The sequence below is a fragment of the Heptranchias perlo genome, chromosome 2 (genome assembly GCF_035084215.1).
Source record: "Heptranchias perlo isolate sHepPer1 chromosome 2, sHepPer1.hap1, whole genome shotgun sequence".
Taxonomy (NCBI): domain Eukaryota; kingdom Metazoa; phylum Chordata; class Chondrichthyes; order Hexanchiformes; family Hexanchidae; genus Heptranchias; species Heptranchias perlo.
Genome location: NC_090326.1, coordinates 150,315,246 through 150,336,277, shown reverse-complemented (window position 1 = coordinate 150,336,277; position 21,032 = coordinate 150,315,246). Strand labels below are relative to the sequence as shown.

Here is a 21,032-nt window from a genome sequence, read left to right as displayed (position 1 = left end):
TTGGAATAGTTAAGTCTGGAGGTAATGGATGAGAGTTTCAGCAGGAGATGGGCTGAGGCAAGGGTGGAGACGGGCGATATTACGGATGTGGAAGTAAGTGGTCTTGGTGATGGAGAGGCTATGGGGTCAAAGCTCAGCTCAGGGTCAAACAGGTTCAGCCTCGGACAGTGGGAGTACTACTCTCCTTGACTGACACTTTTTTTTGTCCTGAATATCTTCTACTTTATCTATCTTTCCTTCTCATTTTCTGTGTATGTATTTGTGTGTCTTGCTCTCTTATATATTACCTCTCTGCTTACTCTTGCCTAATTTTTTTTCTGGCTTGCCCCTCTCCATTTTTCTGTTTGTTCCTCTCATTCTCTGCCTCTGTATCTCTACATCTGTTCCTTCTCTGCCTGTCTCTTTCACTTTCTGTCTGCCTCTAATTTCCTCATTCTCTCTATCCTGCCAATTAGCGTCTGTCTGCCTTTGTCTATGTTCTCTCACACCTGTCTCCCTTTCAATCCCCTCTTTTAGAATCATAGAAAGGTCACAGCATGGAAGGAGGCCATTCGGCCCATTGGGTCCATGCCAGCTCTATGCAAGAGCAATCCAGCTAGTCCCACTCCCCCACCATATCCCCGTTCTTTTGCAAATCACCTTAAATCTATGTCCTCTGGTTCTTGACCCTTCCGCCAATGGGAACAGTTTCTCTCTATCTATTCTGTCTAGACCTTTCATGATTTTAAATACCTCTATCAAATCTCCTCTCAATCTTCTCTGTTCCAAGGAGAACAACCCCAGCTTCTCCAGTCTATCCACGTAACTAAAGTCCCTCACCCATGGAATCGTTCTAGTAATTCTTTTCTGCACCCTCTCTAAGACCTTCACATCTTTCCAAAAGTGCGGTGCCCAGAATTGGACACAATACTCCTGTTGTGGTCGAACCAGTGTTTCATCATGAGTTCCTTGCTTTTGCACTCTGTGCCTCTCTTTACAAAGCCCAGGATCCCGTATGCTTTCTTTAACCGCTTTCTCACCCTGCCCTGCCACCTTCAACGATTTGTGCACTTATACCCCCAGATCACTCTGTTCCTGCACCCCCTTTTAGAATTGTGCCCTCTAGTTTATATTGCCTCTCCTCCTTCTTCCTACCAAAATGTATCACTTTTTGTTTGTACTTTGCTCTCATGTTTTTTTTTTCTCTCTCTCCCTCTCTGTGTAAAAGGGTTGATCTGGGGCTGATGGTGCGTGCATCTGGTGATGCTATGACGAAGAGGTGTGGTTTGCCTTCCTCTTCCTCTTTCTGTGCGAAGGGAGGGAGGAGGGAGGGAGGGAGGGAGAGAATATGAACAGGGGACGGTGCGGCTGGTGGTGTGTCCTGAACGTCATATGGGCCGCCGGGCTGCCATTGGCTCGACTGCGCTCACCAGACAGATTGTTTTGACCGCTCGCCTGTCTGCACCGTATGAATAGTCTCATGCAGGATGTGACCTAATAACTTAACATGCAATGTAATCCAGCAGCAGCCGAAAAGCACCGACAGCAGGCTTAAAAGTTCCCCCCCCCCCCCCCGTACAGAACACTGACCTTAATGGTGCTGGTACCTGGCTGCACCTCTTGGACGGTAGGTTCTTTCCATTATTAAGCTCATTCAGAATTCACTCAGTTTCAGGGCCTGTCTGGTTACACAGCGACCCAGGGTGCGATTCATCTTTACAGCGCCAGACTGAAGTGAAGAGTAAATGGGCATTTTTTGTGTGTGTGTGTGTGTGTGTGGATAGGATGTGTGAGGTTTTTGTTTTTGCCTGAAATCTTTTGCTGTGCAAAGGTTTACTGCCTACCTACTCCCTTAATTTAAAATCAGGGTCATGGGGGCGATTGTCGATGCTCCAAGAAAGTGAAAGTGAGATGCAAAGTGGAGCCTGTGTTCATTCTATATAACCAGTGAACTCTCCTTTAAAGGCACTGAATTTGATCTTTTCAACACGTACACCGTAATTCACATTTGCCTGATAATTGGGGTTCTCGCACTGCCCTTTTATTTTGGTATCAGTAACACAAATAGTCTTTTTATTCTACTTCAGTTTCCGCATTCAAAGTTTTGACTCGGGCTAGGTCTCGTGTTTTTTGTTTGAGTTGTGTCACGCGAATGAAGTCACCTAATTATGTCTTATTTGTTTTCTCTGTCCACCCTCCAGGGCCGTAAGGGTACCGCCAATTTAGTGTAATACCAGGAAGTCTCCTTGTACCAAATGTCAAGGATTGAAGAGGCTTGCTGGACGTGCAGTTGCACACGGGCTCGTACATCTCCAAACAATCCCAGCAGCAGCAGCCCGCTGCTGGTGGCAAAAGTCTACGAAATGATGACCATCGTCACCTCGATCCTGGGCAGTGCCTACTGCTCCCTGGTCAGCGGCCACGCCATGAACTTATTCCGACGGGGTTTGGTGCTCTTCGCTGTGGGGGTTTTCCTGGCTCTCGTGTTAAACCTGCTGCAGATCCAGAGGCACGTTACCCTGTTCCCCGAAGAGGTCATAGCCACAATCTTTTCTTCTGCCTGGTGGGTGCCACCTTGCTGTGGCACGGCTGCAGGTAAGGATGGGCATATGTGTGTGTGTGTGTGTCTTGGGGAGGGAGGGAGGAAGGGCGGAGAGAGAGAGAGTGAGTGTTCGTGTCATATGTGGCTTAGCAAGACTTGTACAATTTTAGCAATATAAAGTTCTTCAGCAGAGTTCAAGATCTGCAGTTGGCATGACCTTAACTTTGGCAAGAGGGGCACTTTCAATTTCAGCAAGACCTCTCCGATATTAGTTATCCTGTCATTGATTTTTGGCATTTTTTATTAGCTACTGTATTAATAAAACATGTTTGCTTCAATAAATGGAAATCAGGATTGATTTGGTATACAAAAGAAGCAATAAAAACCCAGTTGCCTTTATCTATGTGTACTGCACGTTGTTGTAAAACGAAGATGCATTTCACATCTGGTCGCCAAACGCGTTAATCTAATGAGTTGCAAACATTACAGCAGTTAAAATGTGAATTTAATAGATGTTAATAGATCTCTAACTGTGAGAACAAAGAAATGTAATCGTTTGTGTGTTCTATCAACAGCAACGATGTCATTTCTTGCAGTTGAAACTTTTTAAAAATGCAACTACTTGGAACATTATGAACCTTTTGAGAAAATAAAAACTCACTTTGGTGAGAAACTTGCTGCAATGTAGTTAAAGCAGCTTGAAGCCCCCCCCCCTCCAAACAAGCGGTGCAACACGTGGATTGTGCGTGGCAATAGCTCGAATCCCCACCCCCCCCAAAAAAAAATCACAAGAACCTTTAAGTCTGGAGGATCAATTAAAGATTTTTATTTTAGAAATGCTAAAATTTTGCATTGTGACTTTAAATTTGAAAATTGGGCTTTCCCCCCCCCCCCAAAAAAAAATACTTGGGGGACGGGGGGGGGGGGGAACTATTGAAACATTTAAATAATATCTTTGCATTGGGTAAAGTGCATATCTATTTTAGTGTTGAATTGTTGCACACACAAGGTTCCTGGATATTGCGGTTATGCCTCTTGTATTTTGCCAGCTGTTAAAGCCCCTCCGACCGCACGGCGCCTGCTCAGGTTGATTTCGCGCCACGTGTCGTTGAATTTGCATAAATGTTCCGGGGAAGGGGGAGGAGCCTTACGGGAAGGAGCGCCGCCTTTTCATTGGCCCGGCTGGGAACTGGTGAGCTGGGATGTTTGTTGCCGATTGGTTGCTATGTGCAACATGCCACCGCGCACTCCAAGAAGAAGAATGAAAACAAGGAAATGAGGCGTCACGTGTTCCCCAGGCTCGGCAACCAGGGTCCCCCAGTCAGTCAGTCAGAGTCAGTGCAGCATTGGGAGGAGGAGGAGGAGGAGGTGGTGGGCAAGATGCATTGTTTTTATTGTACCCCTTCTGCTGGGGGGGGGTGGGTTTGAAATGCAGCTGACCCACCACATTGCCCTCCCTGCTATTTTGTTGCTGATTGCAGTCTGTTTGCTTTAAATGGGTTAACCCCCCTCAGTGCAACAGCGGAGAGAGAATTATTTGAAAGAAAGGTCTTGCGTTTATATAGCGCCTTTCGCCATCTCTGTATGTCCCCAGCAGCTTCACAGCCAACACTGTACTTTTGAAGTGTAGTCACTGTTGTAATTATCCATTATCGTTGTATCTACCGGGATGGTACACTGCGAACTAGATAGACTTTGGTCTGTCTTCGAGCAATTGCTATGTTCCTGCATAATGTTGGGAAAATTTGGTAGGAGTTTGCAATGCCAATAATATTTTTCTACCCATCTGTGTGATAACTTATTTTGGGTTAACACTGTCATTAAAACACTCATAGAACTCTTACATTAATGTGTTACTTGTTTCCTGTGAAGTGCTTTGGGATGCTTTACTAGTTAAAGGCACCATATAAATGCAAGTTGTTGTTATCCAATGCGTTTAAAGTGGGGTTCAGCAAACAAATAATATGTTAAAGCTGATTTTTACTTTTTTTATATATATATATATATATATATTTGTGTGTGTGTATGTAGTCCAATAAAGGAACAGAAACTGATGCAAATACACAATAGGTCAATCAGCATGCGAAAGAGAAAGACAGGTTAACATTTGGGCAAAAGGCTCATCCCAAAACTTTGACCTTTTCTTTCAGATGCTGATTGTCCTGGTGTTTATGCCCATCATATTCTGTATTTTTATTTTGCTTTTCCAGCATTCATAGTTTTTTTTTTGGTTTTATTCCTCCCTCCATGTATTGTACATTTAGTGATAATTGTACAATATACTATAATATTTTATGAATGACTCTTACTAATATATTGAAGGGTGAATAATGACAATGTTTACCGTACAGAAATCTGAAAGTATTTTACTAAATCCACAACAGCTAGCTTCAATTAATGTTCTTCTGCATGGTCGTAGTCAACTGGTGCCACTGTTTATGGTCCTAATTACTTTAACTTCTAATCTTTATTCAGCTGTAGTGGGCCTGCTCTACCCCTGCATTGACAGCCATCTTGGAGAGCCTCACAAGTTCAAAAGAGAATGGGCAAGTGTCATGAGATGTGTAGCAGTCTTTGTTGGAATCAATCATGCGAGCGCTGTATCCTTCCAATTGTTAACAACAGGTTAATTCCAGCCAAGAGCTTTTAATTTTTTTTTGTTATTATTAATAACTTTTGTGTAACTGCCAAGTGGATATTGTTGCTGATTTTTCCAAAACTTTCTGGTGGCGGCTTACTTTTGAATAGGACAAGAAAAATATTTAGCTTGAGAGGGAATTTGCATTTTTTTTTCTGCCAGCTGGGCTTCTCCTAAAGATCCTAGGCACTAGGTTGCTAACAGAGAGGTCAAAGTCCATCAGGGTGAGACATTCCCATAGGTGAGTAACGCATCAGGGGAAAACTTTAAAAACAGAAAATGCTGGAAACACTCAGCAGGTCAGGCCGCATCTGTGGAGAGAGAAACAGAGTTAAAGTTTTAGGTCGATGACCTTTCATCAGAACTCAAAACTTAAGCCCTTGATGTCAAGAAACATGCAGCACAAAAAAGGCACTATATATCTCAATATCAAACTATTAAAAAAAAAAGGAATGATGGATGCCTGGCTGTGATTATATGGCAGTAATCTCATTGAGAGGTTCATAAACTGCAAGAGCAAGACTGAAGTGGTTTCCAAATTTCATCCAATTCCTGAAATATGATTCCAGCATTGACATCACTCCATGATACATATATTTACACAAATACAGTGAAGATCGTGGGTTTTGTCAGATTTTGGCTCCTTTTTCTCCCAACGCATCCAAATGGCACCATTTTGCCGAGGTCATGATGTGCACACTGGAAGATTAGGATTGTAATCTTACAATTTTAATTCACGAAATTCTCCACCCCTCACATCCACGCGCTCTGGAATTCTCCTCCTAAATTTCTGTGTTGCTGTCGCTCTCTTTCCCCACCATTGAAAGCATTCCTCAGAACTTACCTCTTTGATCTTATGCTCTCGAGGCAGTACAAAGAAGGTTCACTCGGTTAATCCCGGGGATGAGGGGGCGGACATATGAGGAGAGGTTGAGTAGATTGGGACTCTACTCATTGGAGTTCAGAAGAATGAGAGGCGATCTTATTGAAACATATAAGATTGTGAAGGGGCTTGATCGGGTGGATGCGGTAAGGATGTTCCCAAAGATGGGTGAAACTAGAACTAGGGGGCATAATCTTAGAATAAGGGGCTGCTCTTTCAAAACTGAGATGAGGAGAAACTTCTTCACTCAGAGGGTGGTAGGTCTGTGGAATTTGCTGCCCCAGGAAGCTGTGGAAGCTACATCATTAGATAAATTTAAAACAGAAATAGACAGTTTCCTAGAAGTAAAGGGAATTAGGGGTTATGGGGAGCGGGCAGGAAATTGGACATGAAGCTGAGTTCGGATCGGTCAATGCCCTGTGGGTGGCGGAGCGGGCCCAGGGGCTATGTGGCCGGGTCCTGCTCCGACTTCGTGTGTTCTTTAGTTTTGTGGTTGGGATCAGATCAGCCATGATCTTATTGAATGGCGGAGCAGGCTCGAGGGGCCGATTGGCCTACTCCTGCTCCAATTTCTTATGTTCTTATCATCTTCCCTAATTATGTGTCAGCTTGGCTTAGTGGTACCTCACTTGCCTCTTGAGTCAGAAGGTAGTACGTTAAAGCCCCACTGCTAGAACTTGAGCACATAATCTAGATTGGCACTTCATTGCAATCTTGAAGGCATACTGCATTATCAGAGGTGTGCAATCTTTTGGATGAGGCATTAAACTGAGGACCTATTTGTGTGTTCACGCAGGCGTAAAAGATCGCATGGTACTATTCGAAGAGCAAGGAATTGTGGTGTTCAGGCCAACATTTATCCTTCCACCACCAACAACAACAACTTGCATTTATAACGCGTCTTTAACGTAGTAAAATGTCCCAAGGCGCTTCACCTGAGCATTATCAAACAGACTTTGACACTGAGCCCCATAAGGAGATATTGGGAGGGGTAACCAAAAGCTTGGTCAAAGATTAACACGTAAATTAAATTTAATTAAAAGATTAAACAGATTAACTAGTCATTCATAATAATCTGATGAAGGGTCATCGACCTGAAACGTTAACTCTGTTTCTTTCTCCAGATACTGCCTGACTTGCTGACTCTTTCCAGCATTTTCTGTTTTTATTTCAGATTTCCAGCTTTTAACTAGTCATTTATCTCATTTCCTGGTTATGGGATCTGGCTGTGAAGTGCCTTGAGATATCCTGAAAGGTGCTATATAAATACAAGTTCTTTACTTCCTGCATGATGTCCACCCTTCTCTCTCTAAGCGCATTGGGACATTTTACTACGTTAAAGGAGTTATATTAAATGCAAGTTGTTGTTAACAAACCAGCCAAAGCAGTTTTACAACATGATTTCCGAGAAGTGCTACAGTAATAATGTATGATTTACTGTTACATCAGTTACATCATCAAACTATAACGGCATTGGAAGTGGACTGAATGCCATCAGTTGGGTTCCTGCCATTTAATCCCTGCTGCCAAATCTCCCTTCTGTCAGTTAAAGCACACTAGAGGAAGCAAACACAATATAAAATACCCTGCCATCTAGAGAATGTCAAAAATCATTTAAAACAAATATATATATTTCCTTGGCATATGATATTGTATTTGTAGTAAAATATAAAATGGTAGGAATGCAAATCTTGCCAGTCAGCAACTGAAAGTGAAAGACTGATCCTGATCTCCCAGTGACTCATCACTTCAATTCAACCTCCCCATTCTCACATTCCATGTTGGCCTCCTACGCTGCTCCAACCAAGCTCCTCTTCCGTTTGGGTATTCAACAACTTCGCTATCTTCGCCTGTTTTCCTGCTGCATTCTCCCATTCATATTCCAGCATTTTGTCATTCCCTTTTGGAGGCATGTTTGACTCACCATTTGTCTTTCAAAGCCTGATTCTGATTACCTTTTGTAGTTGACAGCACTTTACATTTTTTCCATCATTTTAATATCTATTTCCAGGTTAAGACCATTAGCTGCCTCTTTCTGAAACAAATGAGCATATTTGAACTCTTGCGTGTTGTTCTCTTCCTGTCCCTGCCCCCACTATTGTTCTGGTTAGCCCTATACATGAGTCCTCCTACCCTCTGTTGCTGGCTTAGGGTCTTTCTGAATGCAGACTCAGCTGGCTGTAATACTACATTAAGGATCTTTGAAGTCTGTTTAAAAATCTTTTTTTAAGATTTTATTTGTGTAAAAGGATCAAAAATCAGTGAGGGGGAAAAAATTGGACCCTAAAAGTTCAAAGAAACCAGTAAACAAACAGTCTTTATTTTGTGTATCGCTGAAACTCAAGAAAACTAGCAAAAGACCAAAACAAAAAAGGTAGTCAAACAAAATAATAACCCACAATTATTGTGGCAGTAGTATGCCAAAACGGTCATGGATTTTTGGTCTCCTATGTTTATTGTTTTAGCTTTTGTTTCTTGCCTGCTGCTATGCTGGTGGGACAATAAAAATTGTTAGATTATGCACAGTGGAACAGTGCAATCTTGATTTTAATAAACAACGTGCTGGGAAGTGACCAGAGTCAGCCTTTCATTGGTGACCTCCTGGCTTCAATCTTCAAGGAACTATCGGTGTAATAATGTGTCCTCGCACTGCTATCATTGCTCCATACCCAACTAGGAATGAAAGATTGTTTGCTGTGGCATATGGTCTTAACAGCAATATGCAAAGAAGATCCATGTTCCTTTCAATTGCACAGCCTTGCTTTCTTTTCCTGCCAAAAATCAGGTGCTGAGATGTCCGTGCCTCCGTATCGTCACTGCAGCATGTACAGCGCACCGTGTGCATACTGAGGTCACAGATGTGACACACAATCATCTCTGGACCCAGTGTAGGGTAAAGAAACCCCAGGAATTTTTTTTTCCTCGAATTCAGGAGGAAATTGTTTTATTTTACTAATTCATCACCCGAAAATAAAACATGGGGTGGGGGGAGTGGTAATTTTAACTTCCGTCGATGGTGTAAAGGAGGCGATATCTGATCGGACGCCTGTTATACACCTCACCCTATTTCTGTTTCCATTGACTCCGACGGAAAGAAAAATGGGGAGAGATGTATAACGGGCGGCGGATCTGATATCTCCTCCTTTACACCATCGACGGAAGTTAAAAGTACTCCCCCAGGGAATTTATTAATGGAAATTGATTGATTTCAGGTCGTTTAACTTCTTGTCAGCTCTTTATTGTTAAATAGCAAATACTGAAGAATCAGTCATCCTGTATTTAACTGCAGTTTGGTGCATGCTGTATGAATTATTAGATGTCTCGTAGATGTGTCATTTTATAATCCAAGAATGTTTATGGTGCTTTCTTTAACTCTCATTCAATCAGAAATTAGATTTTGCCAATAACATGCAATTGTCCTTGACCCTGGCGGCCCTCTCGCTGGGTCTCTGGTGGACCTTTGATCGCTCTAGAAGTGGATTTGGACTTGGCCTTACAATAGCCTTTGTAGCAACCTTGGTCACTCAACTGTTGGTGTATAATGGCGTATACCAGTAAGTACAAAAGTGTTTGATTTGTAACTTTTACTTTTGTCATCTGCTCATCAATTCCCTCATTTCCCCCCCCCCCAGCATCCACATTATTAGTAATGTATAAAAGTTCAACCGACAAGTATTTCCATGGCAATTACGGATATCTTCCCCCATCATTAACTGCCCAGGAGGAGCCTCTCAGATGGTGCCAAATGGTACATGCTGTATCCCAATAGCAAGACAACTGCTCAAGATAGGGAAAAATCACTGGCAAACCCAAGCCTAGAATATCAGCCTAGACCGGCATTCAGAGTCTTATCTGCTGGTCGAGTGTTGTACCTACTCAACGCCCCATGGAAATGCTTTCAACCATTTTGTGTCCGGTTGATAAAAGGAGTGTAACGATGATGTCTATAGGAAGATAATGAGCTTTATTACAACATTATTCAATGTTTATTTCACTTTTATTAATAATTGTAAAAATTGCTATGTCCTTTTTTGTGGTATTTTAGATGGTTATGTTAAAGTTACAATATCCAGTGATGTACTCCTCACATAGTTAGTATTAAATTCATAGAACTAGACTATCCCTTTCTCCCCCATCCTCGTCCCATTAGTTGATATATAACCTCCCCACTCTTGCCAAGTGCACTAGCAGCTGAACTGTAGTACCACCTGAAGGCAGTGTAGTCATTCAGTGTATTGGTAGGTTCTTTTCCTGTTCTTTCCCATACGACGAGTTCACACGGTCGACTATGCCACCTGGGGGACAGGGAGTGGAGATGGTGGCAGGCAGCTACTGAGCCATAAGCTAAGTGCCTGCTGTCGCAGTGAGAGACAAAAAACTAGGCACAGCTGATTGCTGAATGTAGACAAATTCAACATATGATGGAGTGCTGAGCCATTTATAGGGGCTTTGCTGAATTGTTAATAAAGTTCCTGGCCTACAGCGAGTTAGGTCTGTCTTCTAGGATAGTCATGATGTGGAGATGCCGGTGATGGACTGGGGTTGACAATTGTAAACAATTTTACAACACCAAGTTATAGTCCAGCAATTTTATTTTAAATTCACAAGCTTTCGGAGGCTTCCCCCTTCGTCACAAGCTTTCGGAGGCTTCCTCCTTCACATCGTTCACCTGACGAAGGGGGAAGCCTCCGAAAGCTTGTGAATTTAAAATAAAATTGCTGGACTATAACTTGGTGTTGTAAAATTGTTTACAATTCTAGGATAGTGTTGGTGGCACTAAACTTAACTTGTGGTTCCAGTCAGGGGAAGGGTTCCAGTCATTCAGTGTTCCTGCTCTTGATCACTATCCAGTAGCCTGATCTCCCTCTCCCCCGGAAGGCGCACATGTATTGAGTGAGGGTGGAATCATCTCCGCTGTGATGTCTCCAGTGTTCAAATAGCCAGATTCCCACATGAAGACTCCCCACTGTGGGAGGGGGGGATAGTGGAGGGCTACCACAACTGGTGGGAGAAAAATGGAAAAAGAAAATTGCTAACTGGTATTTAAATTGAAGAAATACAAGGTGACCTGTGATAGGCCACTCCCAGCTGGAGTGCTTCTCGTAAAATCACATGCATATGTTCTGACCATTCATTTTAATGTCCGGAAAGTCACAGGCTGCACAGACGCAGTCTATCTCCTGTGAGCGCTATTCCCAGGGCCAGGTCAAAGAATCACCCACCCCCCCCCCCCCCACCAAAGGGTAGTAAGATTGTTCAAAGTTTCATTAAACCAACTATTCCTGTAATAAGCTAAGGAATAAGGAAAGTATGTTTCATTGTTGTTCTAGGTACACCTCACCAGACTTTCTGTATATTCGCTCTTGGCTGCCCTGTATATTTTTCTCGGGAGGAGTGACCGTGGGAAACATAGGAAGGCAGTTGGCCATGGTAAGCTGTTTCTGTCAAAAACAAATCTGCTCATTTTCATCTGTGTGGATGACTGAATTTGTCGATTTTTGTCTGATTGTGCTCCTGTTAAGCACCTCTGGATGTTTTACTAGGTTAAAGGCACTATCTAAATGCAGGTTGTTATTGCTGTTGACTATTTTTGTTAGGCAAGGGTATTAAAGGTTACGGAACCAAGGTGGGGGAATGGAGTTAAGATACAAATCAGCCATGATCTAATTGAATGACAGAACAGGCTGGAGGGGCTGAATGGCCTACTCCTGTTCCTAGGACTATATGTGCATTTTGTGTGTTATGTATTGCTGCATCTAACACCTCCATGATTTAAAGTGACGCTGTATTTATGTTACAGCACTGTTGCGATCAACAAACTTGGCTTTGTTGGCAGTGATGTAATATAAACAAGGTGGCAGTAGAACTGGAGCAGCACCTCAGTAGGTGGCTATTCTGGAAGTATGGCATCACCAACAACAGATGTAAATGTCACAAAGTCTCTGCCGGCCACTTTTTTTCTCTCTAGTCGCAAGCAGGTTGATAGATTAGGTGAATGGGCAAAACTGTGGCAAATGGAATTCAATGTAGACAAATGTGAGGTCATCCACTTTGGATCAAAAAAGGATAGAACAGGGTACTTTCTAAATGCTAAAAAGTTAAAAACAGTGGATGCCCAAAGGGACTTAGGGGTTCAGATACATAGATCATTGAAGTGTCATGAAAAGGTACAGAAAATAATCAAGAAGGCTAATGGAATGCTGGCCTTTATATCTAGAGGACTGGAGTACAAGGGGGCAGAAGTTATGCTGCAGCTATACAAAACCCTGGTTAGACCGCACCTGGAGTACTCTGAGCAGTTCTGGGCACCGCACCTTCGGAAGGACATATTGGCCTTGGAGGGAGTGCAGCATAGGTTTACTAGAATGATACCTGGACTTCAAGGGTTAAGTTACGAGGAGAGATTACACAAATTGGGGTTGTATTCTCTAGAGTTTAGAAGGTTAAGGGGTGATCTGATTGAAGTTTATAAGATATGAAGGGGAACAGATAGGGTGGATAGAGAGAAACTATTTCCGCTGGTTGGGGATTCTAGGAGTAGGGGGCACAGTCTAAAAATTAGAGCCAGACCTTTCAGGAGTGAAATTAGAAAACATTTCTACACACACAGGGTGGTAGAAGTTTGGAACTCTCCTCCGCAAAGGGCAATTGATACTAGCGCAATTGATACTAGCTCAATTGCTAAATTTAAATGTGAGATAGATAGCTTTTTGGCAACCAAAGGTATTAAGGGATATGGGCCAAAGGCAGGTATATGGAGTTAGATCACAGATCAGCCATGATCTTACCAAATGGCGAAGCAGGCACGAGGGGCTGAATGGCCTACTCCTGTTCCTATCTTTTTTTTTAGTGGTGTTGGATGAGGGATAAATATTGGCCAGGACACCAGGGTAGAATCTTTTATGTCCACCTGAATGTGCAGACGGGACCTCAATTTAACGTCTCATCCAAAAGACAGCACCTCCGACAATGCAGCACACCCTCTACTGCACTGGAGTGTCAGCCTGGATTGTGTGCTCAAGTCTCTGGACCACAACCTTCTGACTCGGGCGTGAGTGCTACCAACTGAGCCATGGCTGACATTTAACGGGCCAAATGGCATCTACGTTCTGAAGACCACCCCACAGTGTAAACTGGCCATATAATGTCAAGCAGATTCTAAACAAAGGTGACAATGATTATAAGGTTGCTTTTTTAAAAAAAATCCTCAATTAAAAATATACAGATTCAACTGTAACCAACAGAATGAAAATTCTTAATAAACTATCTGACAAATGCAGAATTTATTTTTAGCCAACATCTGTCAAAGACACTGTGCAGCTGCTTCCTGCCTGCCAACTTTGAAACCTGCCAAATAAAGCAATTGTCAATCGTGTAATGCAGTTATTTTCTGTTTTGGTTACGATAGGGAGATTAAGTTTCATATATAAAGTTTAAAAATAAAAAAGGAGCAGGTCAGAACTGAATATGATTATATCGTCACGTGCAAAGATCTGAAAATTCACCTCGATAAGAGTTGCAGGTGCTATTCTGAGGGGAGAGAGGTTAGATCAGGTACGTCATTGGGGCAGAGCAAAGGAAGCCACGAATAGAATTATTTTTTAAAAACTAACCCTCTGATTATCAGAATCCTGTGTTTCCTGGCTGCCCATTTCACCCCTCACACTATCAGCCAAAAAACATCCTCTCATATTACAGTAATAGTGGTATTGATGTGTCAGTAGCTATAATTATAATACACAGGCATCAAAAAGTTCTAAATAAAGCTTGAAAACATAGCTTTATTTCTGCTGTGTTATCTGTCCTCCCCACTCCTCTCCTATTCTCCCTTTCCTATTCTAACCATTATTTTCTTTTTTCGATCTTACCAGGGCTATAGGTCAGTGAGTTTATCCAGGGGAGTAGCTAAGCCATAGGAACAGGAGTAGGCCATTCAGCCCCTCGAGCCTGCTCTGCCATTCAGTTAGATTGTGGTTGATCTGTACCTCAGCTCCATTTGCCCACCTCAGCTCCATATCCCTTGATACCCTTATTTAACAAAAATCTATCGCTCTCAGACTTGAAAGCTCCAACTGTCCCCCAGGATGCACAGCCTTCTGGGGGAGAGAATTCCTGATTTCTACTAATCTTCATGTGGAAAAAGTGCTTCCTGATTTTCCTCCTGAATGGCCTGGCTCTAATTTTAAGATTATGTCCCCTCGCTCTTGATTTCCCCCCCCCCCCCCCCCCCCATCAGTGGAAATACTTTCTCTCTATCTCCTCTATCGAATCCTTTTAACATTTTAAACATAGAAAGATCCCAGGTTGGATTCCTAGTCCATGCCAAGTTAGCAGTAATAAGGGCATTACAATTGCCCACATTCATGCATCAGCAAAGGGAAAATTAACTCTGGTTCCTGTTGCTGATCACAGCAATCTCTGCTGGAAGTCCGTGCATGTGGACATCGGATCAAGACAGAATTAGCTTCAGCTTCAACTTGATGTCATTCCTACCCACAGTCGGCCAGCCTCTTGGTATTCACTGTAAAGGCCCTCAGATGAAGAATGGCCGCTTTGTCAAGGTACCAGAGGGTGCCTGATACCTGGTAGAACTGTACCCTCAACGTGCAGGGGAGAAAATAGCAGAAGAACAAAAGCCTTGCGTAGCTTTGCTAACCTGATGTTCCTTTCAGGAGTTGGAACCCAAAGAAGTAGAATCCAATCCCTGATGGGAAGAGATTGGTGGGGATAATTTCTTCCTGGTTACTATGTGTAGTGACATTGTAAACAAATGGAAGAAGATTTCCCTGATCAATATTTCTAGCTAACCCGTAATCATGATCTTTTTGAAGCTGTTTGCGGTTTAACTAGAAAGAACAAGCCTGCATTAATATAGCACCTTTCACGTCCTTAGTTCATCCATAGCACTTCACAGCCAAGGAGATACTATTTAAGTGTAATCAATGTTGTTTTGTAGGCCCGAATACAACAGCCAATTTGCGCACAGCAAAATCACTTGCAGCAATGAGTTGCATGAGCAGCTAATTTGTCATAGTGGTGTTGGTGAACTGTGAACAGTTCTGGTCTCCATATTATAAAGAGGTTATAAAGGCACTGGAGAAGGTGCAAAAAAGATTTACTAGGATGATACCAGAACTGCGAGGTCATACTTCTCAGGAAAGATTAAACAGGCTGGGGCCCTTTTCTTTCGAAAAGAGAAAACTGAGGGGTGACCTGATAAAGGTGTTTTAAGATTATGAAAGAATTTGATAAGGTAGACATAGAGAAGATGTTTCCACTCGCGGGGGAGACCAGAACTAGGGGCCATAAATATAAGATAGTCACTAATAAATCCAATAGGGAATTCAGGAGAAACTTCTTCACCCTGAGAGTGGTAAGAATGTGGAACATGCTCCCACATGGAGTTGTTGAGGTAACCAGCATAGATGCATTTAAGGGGAAGCTAAATAAACACATGAGGGAGAATGGAATAGAAGGATATGCTATTAGGGTTAGATGAGGTAGGAAGGGAGGAGGCTCAAATGGAGCATAAACTCCGGTATGGACCTGTTGGGCCGAATGGCCTGGTTCTGTGCTGTACGTTCTATGTAATGGTTGAGGGATAAATGTTGGCCTGGACAGTGGAAGAGCTCCTCTTCAAATCGTGTCAGGGGATCTGTTACTTTCACCTGAATAGGGAGATGAGACTTTGGTTTAACAGCACCTCCAGCAATGCGGCACTCCTTCAGTACTGCACTGAAGTGTCAGCCTAGATTATGTGCTCAAATCCTAGAGTGGGGCTTAAACCCACAACCTTCTGGCTCAGGCAAAAGTGCTACCAACTGAGCCAAGATGATAATTAGAGAAAGGTACTTTGTGTTGCATTAGTTTTAAAAAAATCTTATTTCATGCTCTTTAACTTTTGAGATTGGTAACGTAAAACAATAAAATAAAAAGGGAAGACTACGAATGCTGGAAATCTGAAATAGAAACACTTTGCTTTCAGATTGAAGTTTTCTTTCTGGATTATTGGTAATTGTTTCTGGGCCATACTTTAAAAAGAGCACTTTAATTACAGGAGAATAGCAGCCCTGCATCCTTAGGGAGGTTGTTTGCTTGTGGTTGATGCAGTCCGTTCACTTAAATTATGGGGTGACGGGAAAAATCTGAGTAGAAATTACCCAGGTCACTCGTGTGTACCTCATGGAACCTTTCAGAGAGTGGCCTTGGCAAAGTGTTGGAACAGGCCACCAACTCAACTCTGGAGCAAGGACAGTGCAGGAAGTTGAGTGTCCACAGATAGGAATGGGGTCGGGTGGGGTGGAGTCTAATTCGAGGGTGCTGAAAACGGTAGGGTCAGTAGAGCTTTAACCTACGACAGGGGGTCGGAAGGCATGTCTGTGCCAATGTCTGCGAGCTCGGGGCAACTGTAGGAGCTGCACACACAATGGGACAAGAGATCTGTCAAAAATTCCCATCCACCCTGCCAGTGTCACTTTATCTGTCCTGTCCATTCTGTTCTGGCAACCCGACCAATATTTGTTATTTTGTTTCCGGGGGGAACCCTGAAATTATAACTACTTTCAAAAAAATAATTTTGCTATTAAAATCCAGAAAGGAAAAGGTATTTTACTTTGATGTGCTTGTTTGGGAATGGTAGCTTGAGACATAACAAATAGGCAAGTTTTACACGTCTAGCAAAGTAATGCTAAGAGTAGAGGTAAACGAGCTGATGACACGGACTGGGCGCTTCTAGCGAAGAGTGGCGTCACAGGGAGTACGCGGGCGAGAAATCGTAGGCCCACAGCCTGTGGTTTTCTGCTTGCTGGGAACACTCGATCGTAGTATCGGCCCTAACAAGAAAAAAGTCATGATTGTGGGAAATTCCAATGGAAAATGAGTTCCTCTGGTGTCCGAGCCAACGCTGCTCGCTCAACCAAGGCCACTGGCCGTTCATCTCATTACTCATTGTAGGGCACTGCTGACCCAGTACAGCTGCCACGTTTGCCTGCATAACAACAGTCACTGCCCTCCAAAAGTATCCATTGTGTGAAGTGCTTTACCACGTTCTGTGGTGTTTGTGTTTATAATGTTGTATAGAATGTGGAACTTGCTACCAAATGGAGGCAAAAAGCATAGATGCATTTAAGGGGGAGCTGGATAAGTACATGAGAGAGAAAGGAATTGGAAGATATGTTGATAGGGTGAAATGAAGTAAATAGAGTGGGAGGAGGCTCGTGTGGAGCATAAACACCGGTTGGGCTGAATGGCCTGTTTCTGTGCTGTAAATTCTATATAATTATAGATGTAAAATAGTAGCATTACTAAATCACCAGAAACTTGATAGAAATACACAGGTGGATGAGCATTTGAATGGCCAGATGTGATGACGGGTCATGCCTGAAACATCAACCTATTTTTCAGCTTCAGACCTGCTGGGTATTTCCAGCATTTGTTTGTTTTTGTTTTTAGTGCTATAACAGATTGGCCTACACCAGTCTGAACTGCCTTGAACTGTTTTTCTGATTTGCCGCTTTTCTCTTTTTCTAGGGAGTCACTGAAATCACACACAAGGATTGCCTTGATAAGGTGCACAAGGATTGAACAATTGAGTGCTTTTGTAGAAAGGAGTGATAACGGTGCCAATATAGATGCTTCGTGTGAGAGTGCACGTATGTACACTGGGACGAACAATAGTTGCTATATATGGTGGAGGTTGTGATTACTGCATGATATTCATAAAAGGGAACATTTGCAATCTGTGATTGCCTTCATACAATTGATTCATTTCTCAGCATCGAAGGTTTTTTTTGTAAACTGTACATACCGAGTCTAATGAGTACATCATTTAATCTGTGTATGAACTGCAATGCCATGCTACAGCAGACCTAATTAGCAAGTATTAGGTCTGATTGATCGTGCAATATACACAGTACCTGAGCCGTGTTGTATACCCGTACCTTATTTATTTCCCTTTTTCAACTTCATTTGTACTATAAGCATATAGCAGGGGTTCCTGACTCTTTGTACTGCATGAGTATTAAATTGTAAGCAAAGAGATAGTGTTTTTTTTCAAACTGTTAGTCAGTATGTGCAAGTGACAATAGCTTTCATCAGAATTTAGCTCCTGTGCCACAATGTGTATATGTACAGTGTATATATAAAGATATATGATCCTAAGGGATGTGCGCAGTGCCGAACAGAAGCAAGTGAACTTTCTCGAGCCGGAGTTCTCCACTTGAACCAATATTGAGACAGACACAGAGTGAAGGTGTATTTTTTTTCCCCTCTAACTTCACAGTGCAATAAGGCAATGACAGAATAATTCCATTGCTTTGGGCCAAATCTGTCTGTGCCTGCTCCCCAACCCCCTCCCCCCACACACATATACACACACACAGAGTGAAGTGATTTATTTTTGTTTTTGCAGTGTTTCTGATCTGAACCAATCATCGAGTTTGCACGCCTGTCAATAGGATGATTTATCTGATTTTTTGTAAATTAAATGTACGCATTCTGTTTAAATGTATTCTTTGTTTTTCCGTTCTGAATAAAAATGTACAGTAATTGTCAAGTGGTTTTCCCTTGTTGCGCTTTCTTAAAAAAAAATACAAAGGAGCAGCTAAAAGTAATAGTTCATCTGAAAAATATCATTTTATGTTATTGTCAACCTGAAAACAGTATTTTTCCCACAATCGTGTTAGCTCCTAGAAATAAGTAAATAAAATTTGCTTTCTGGAGTTGACACAATGCAGCCTGACTTAGTGGTAGCAATCGTACTTCTGCGTCAGAAGGTCATGGGTTCAAGCCCCACTCCAGAATTTGACCGTATAATCTAGGCTGACACTTCAGTGCATTGTCAGATGTGTCATCTGTCAGATGAGACATTAAACCATCTGGCTGTTCAGGTGGACATAAAAGATCCCACGTCACCATTCAAGTAGAGCAGTTCTCTTGGTATCCTATCAAGCAAAGCAAATTAACTAGTCATTTATCTTACTGTAATTGGTTGCTGCATTTGCCTCCCTAACGGTGACTACACTTAAAAAGTAATTAATTGACTGTGAATTACTTTGAGATGTCTCGAGGATGTGAAAGGTATTATATAAATAGAACAAATGGCATGTGACCAATAGGATGCAGGGCTCAGTAATTCTTAGTGCTGCTCACTGTTGAGATTGGCTGAGTGCTGCTCCAAGAAAAACAATTTCTACCATTTTTGGCTTTCCGTTCCCCAGATCTCTTCGTCCTCTCCTGAAGGTGGCAACATAACCGTGCTTCCAATAGGTTGCCGCTCTCTGCTACCTCACCCAAATGGTCATTCTTCGTGTGTGAACATTTACAATGAACATTGGTGGGCTATTATTGAGGGTTTGGGTGCATCAAAGTCGAGTCCGGTCCTGTCCTCACCCAGATACACGTGTGATCGCTGTTGGAAAAACTGGACAGTGAGGAGGAGTGGCTGATGTTTTTCCTCTCCCAAGCCCATGGCCCTGAGGCCAGTTGTGGGTCCCTTTGCCGGGATCTTGATAAATTGGGCCAGTGGGCCGATGAATGGCAGATGGAGTTTAATTTAGATAAATGTGAGGTGATGCATTTTGGTAGATCGAATCGGGCCAGGACCTACTCCGTTAATGGTAGGGCGTTGGGGAGAGTTATAGAACAAAGAGATCTAGGAGTACAGATTCATAGCTCCTTGAAAGTGGAGTCACAGGTGGATAGGGTGGTGAAGAAGGCATTCAGCATGCTTGGTTTCATTGGTCAGAACATTGAATGCAGGAGTTGGGATGTCTTGTTGAAGTTGTACAGGGCATTGGTGAGGCCACACTTGGAGTACTGTGTACAGTTCTGGTCACCCTATTATAGAAAGGATATTATTAAACTAGAAAGAGTGCAGAAAAGATTTACTAGGATGCTACCGGGACTTGATGGTTTGACTTACAGGGAGAGGTTAGACAGACTGGGACTTTATTCCCTGGAGAGTAGGAGGTTAAGGGGTGATCTTATAGAAGTCTATAAAATAATGAGGGGCATAGATAAGGTCGATAGTCAAAATCTTTTCCCAAAGGTAGGGGAGTCTATAACGAGGGGGCACAGATTTAAGGTGAGAGGGGAGAGATACAAAAGGATCCAGAGGGGCAATTTTTTCACTCAAAGGGTGGTGAGTGTCTGGAACGAGCTGCCAGAGGCAGTAGTAGAGGCGGGTACAATTTTGTCTTTTAAAAAGCATTTGGACAGTTACATGGGGAAGATGGGTATCGAGGGATATGGGCCAAGTGCAGGCAATTGGGACTAGCTTAGTGGTATAAACTGGACGACATGGACATGTTGGGCCGAAGGGCCTGTTTCCATGTTGTAACTTCTATGATTCTATGATTCTATAGCATGTAAAGTCAATCAAACATGGCCCCATCCCAGTCTGTATGGGTCAGTTCCGCACTGGGCAGTTCATATACCCTCTGAGCCACTGGGTGCTCCAAGGCAATACTTTTTATTTTTGTGTTTAAATATTAAGAAAGAACTTGCATTTATAGAGTGCCTTTCACAACCTCAGGATGTCCCAGAGCACTTTACAGTCAATTAAGTACTTTTTGAAGTATAGTCACTGTTGTAGTTTAGGAAACACGGCAGCCAATACAGACATAGCAGGGTCCCACAAATAGCAGTGTGATAATGACCAGTTAATCTGTGTTAGTGATGTTGGTTGTGGATAAGTATTGACCTGGACACCAGGGAGAAAGCCCCTGCTTTTCTTCGAAATAGTGGCAAGGGATCTTTTACGTCCACCTGATAGGGCAGGCTGGCCTTAGTTTAATGTCTCATCCAAAAGACAGGACCTCCAACTGTGCAGCACTCCCCCAGTACTGCACTGGAGTGTCGGCCTAGATTTTGTGCTCAAGCCTATGGAGTGGGCCTTAAACCCACAAACTTCTAACTCCGAGGCGAGAGCGCTATCACTGAGCGACGGCAGACATCTACCCCAACCTAGCTCACGCTAAATGATTGTTGAG

General features: G+C 42.8%; 1 protein-coding gene across 1 annotated transcript; it reads left to right on the top strand.

Annotated features, from left to right (window-relative positions):
* The first annotated feature begins 1,343 nt into the window (after positions 1-1,343).
* Positions 1,344-18,595, top strand: insig1 (insulin induced gene 1). Its single transcript, XM_068008269.1, has 6 exons — positions 1,344-1,606; positions 2,181-2,574; positions 4,997-5,121; positions 9,430-9,596; positions 11,373-11,472; positions 17,572-18,595. Exons 2-6 carry the CDS (start codon positions 2,235-2,237, stop codon positions 17,623-17,625), a joined length of 786 nt encoding a protein of 261 aa, XP_067864370.1. The 5' UTR covers positions 1,344-1,606; positions 2,181-2,234; the 3' UTR covers positions 17,626-18,595.
* Positions 18,596-21,032: the final 2,437 nt, after the last annotated feature.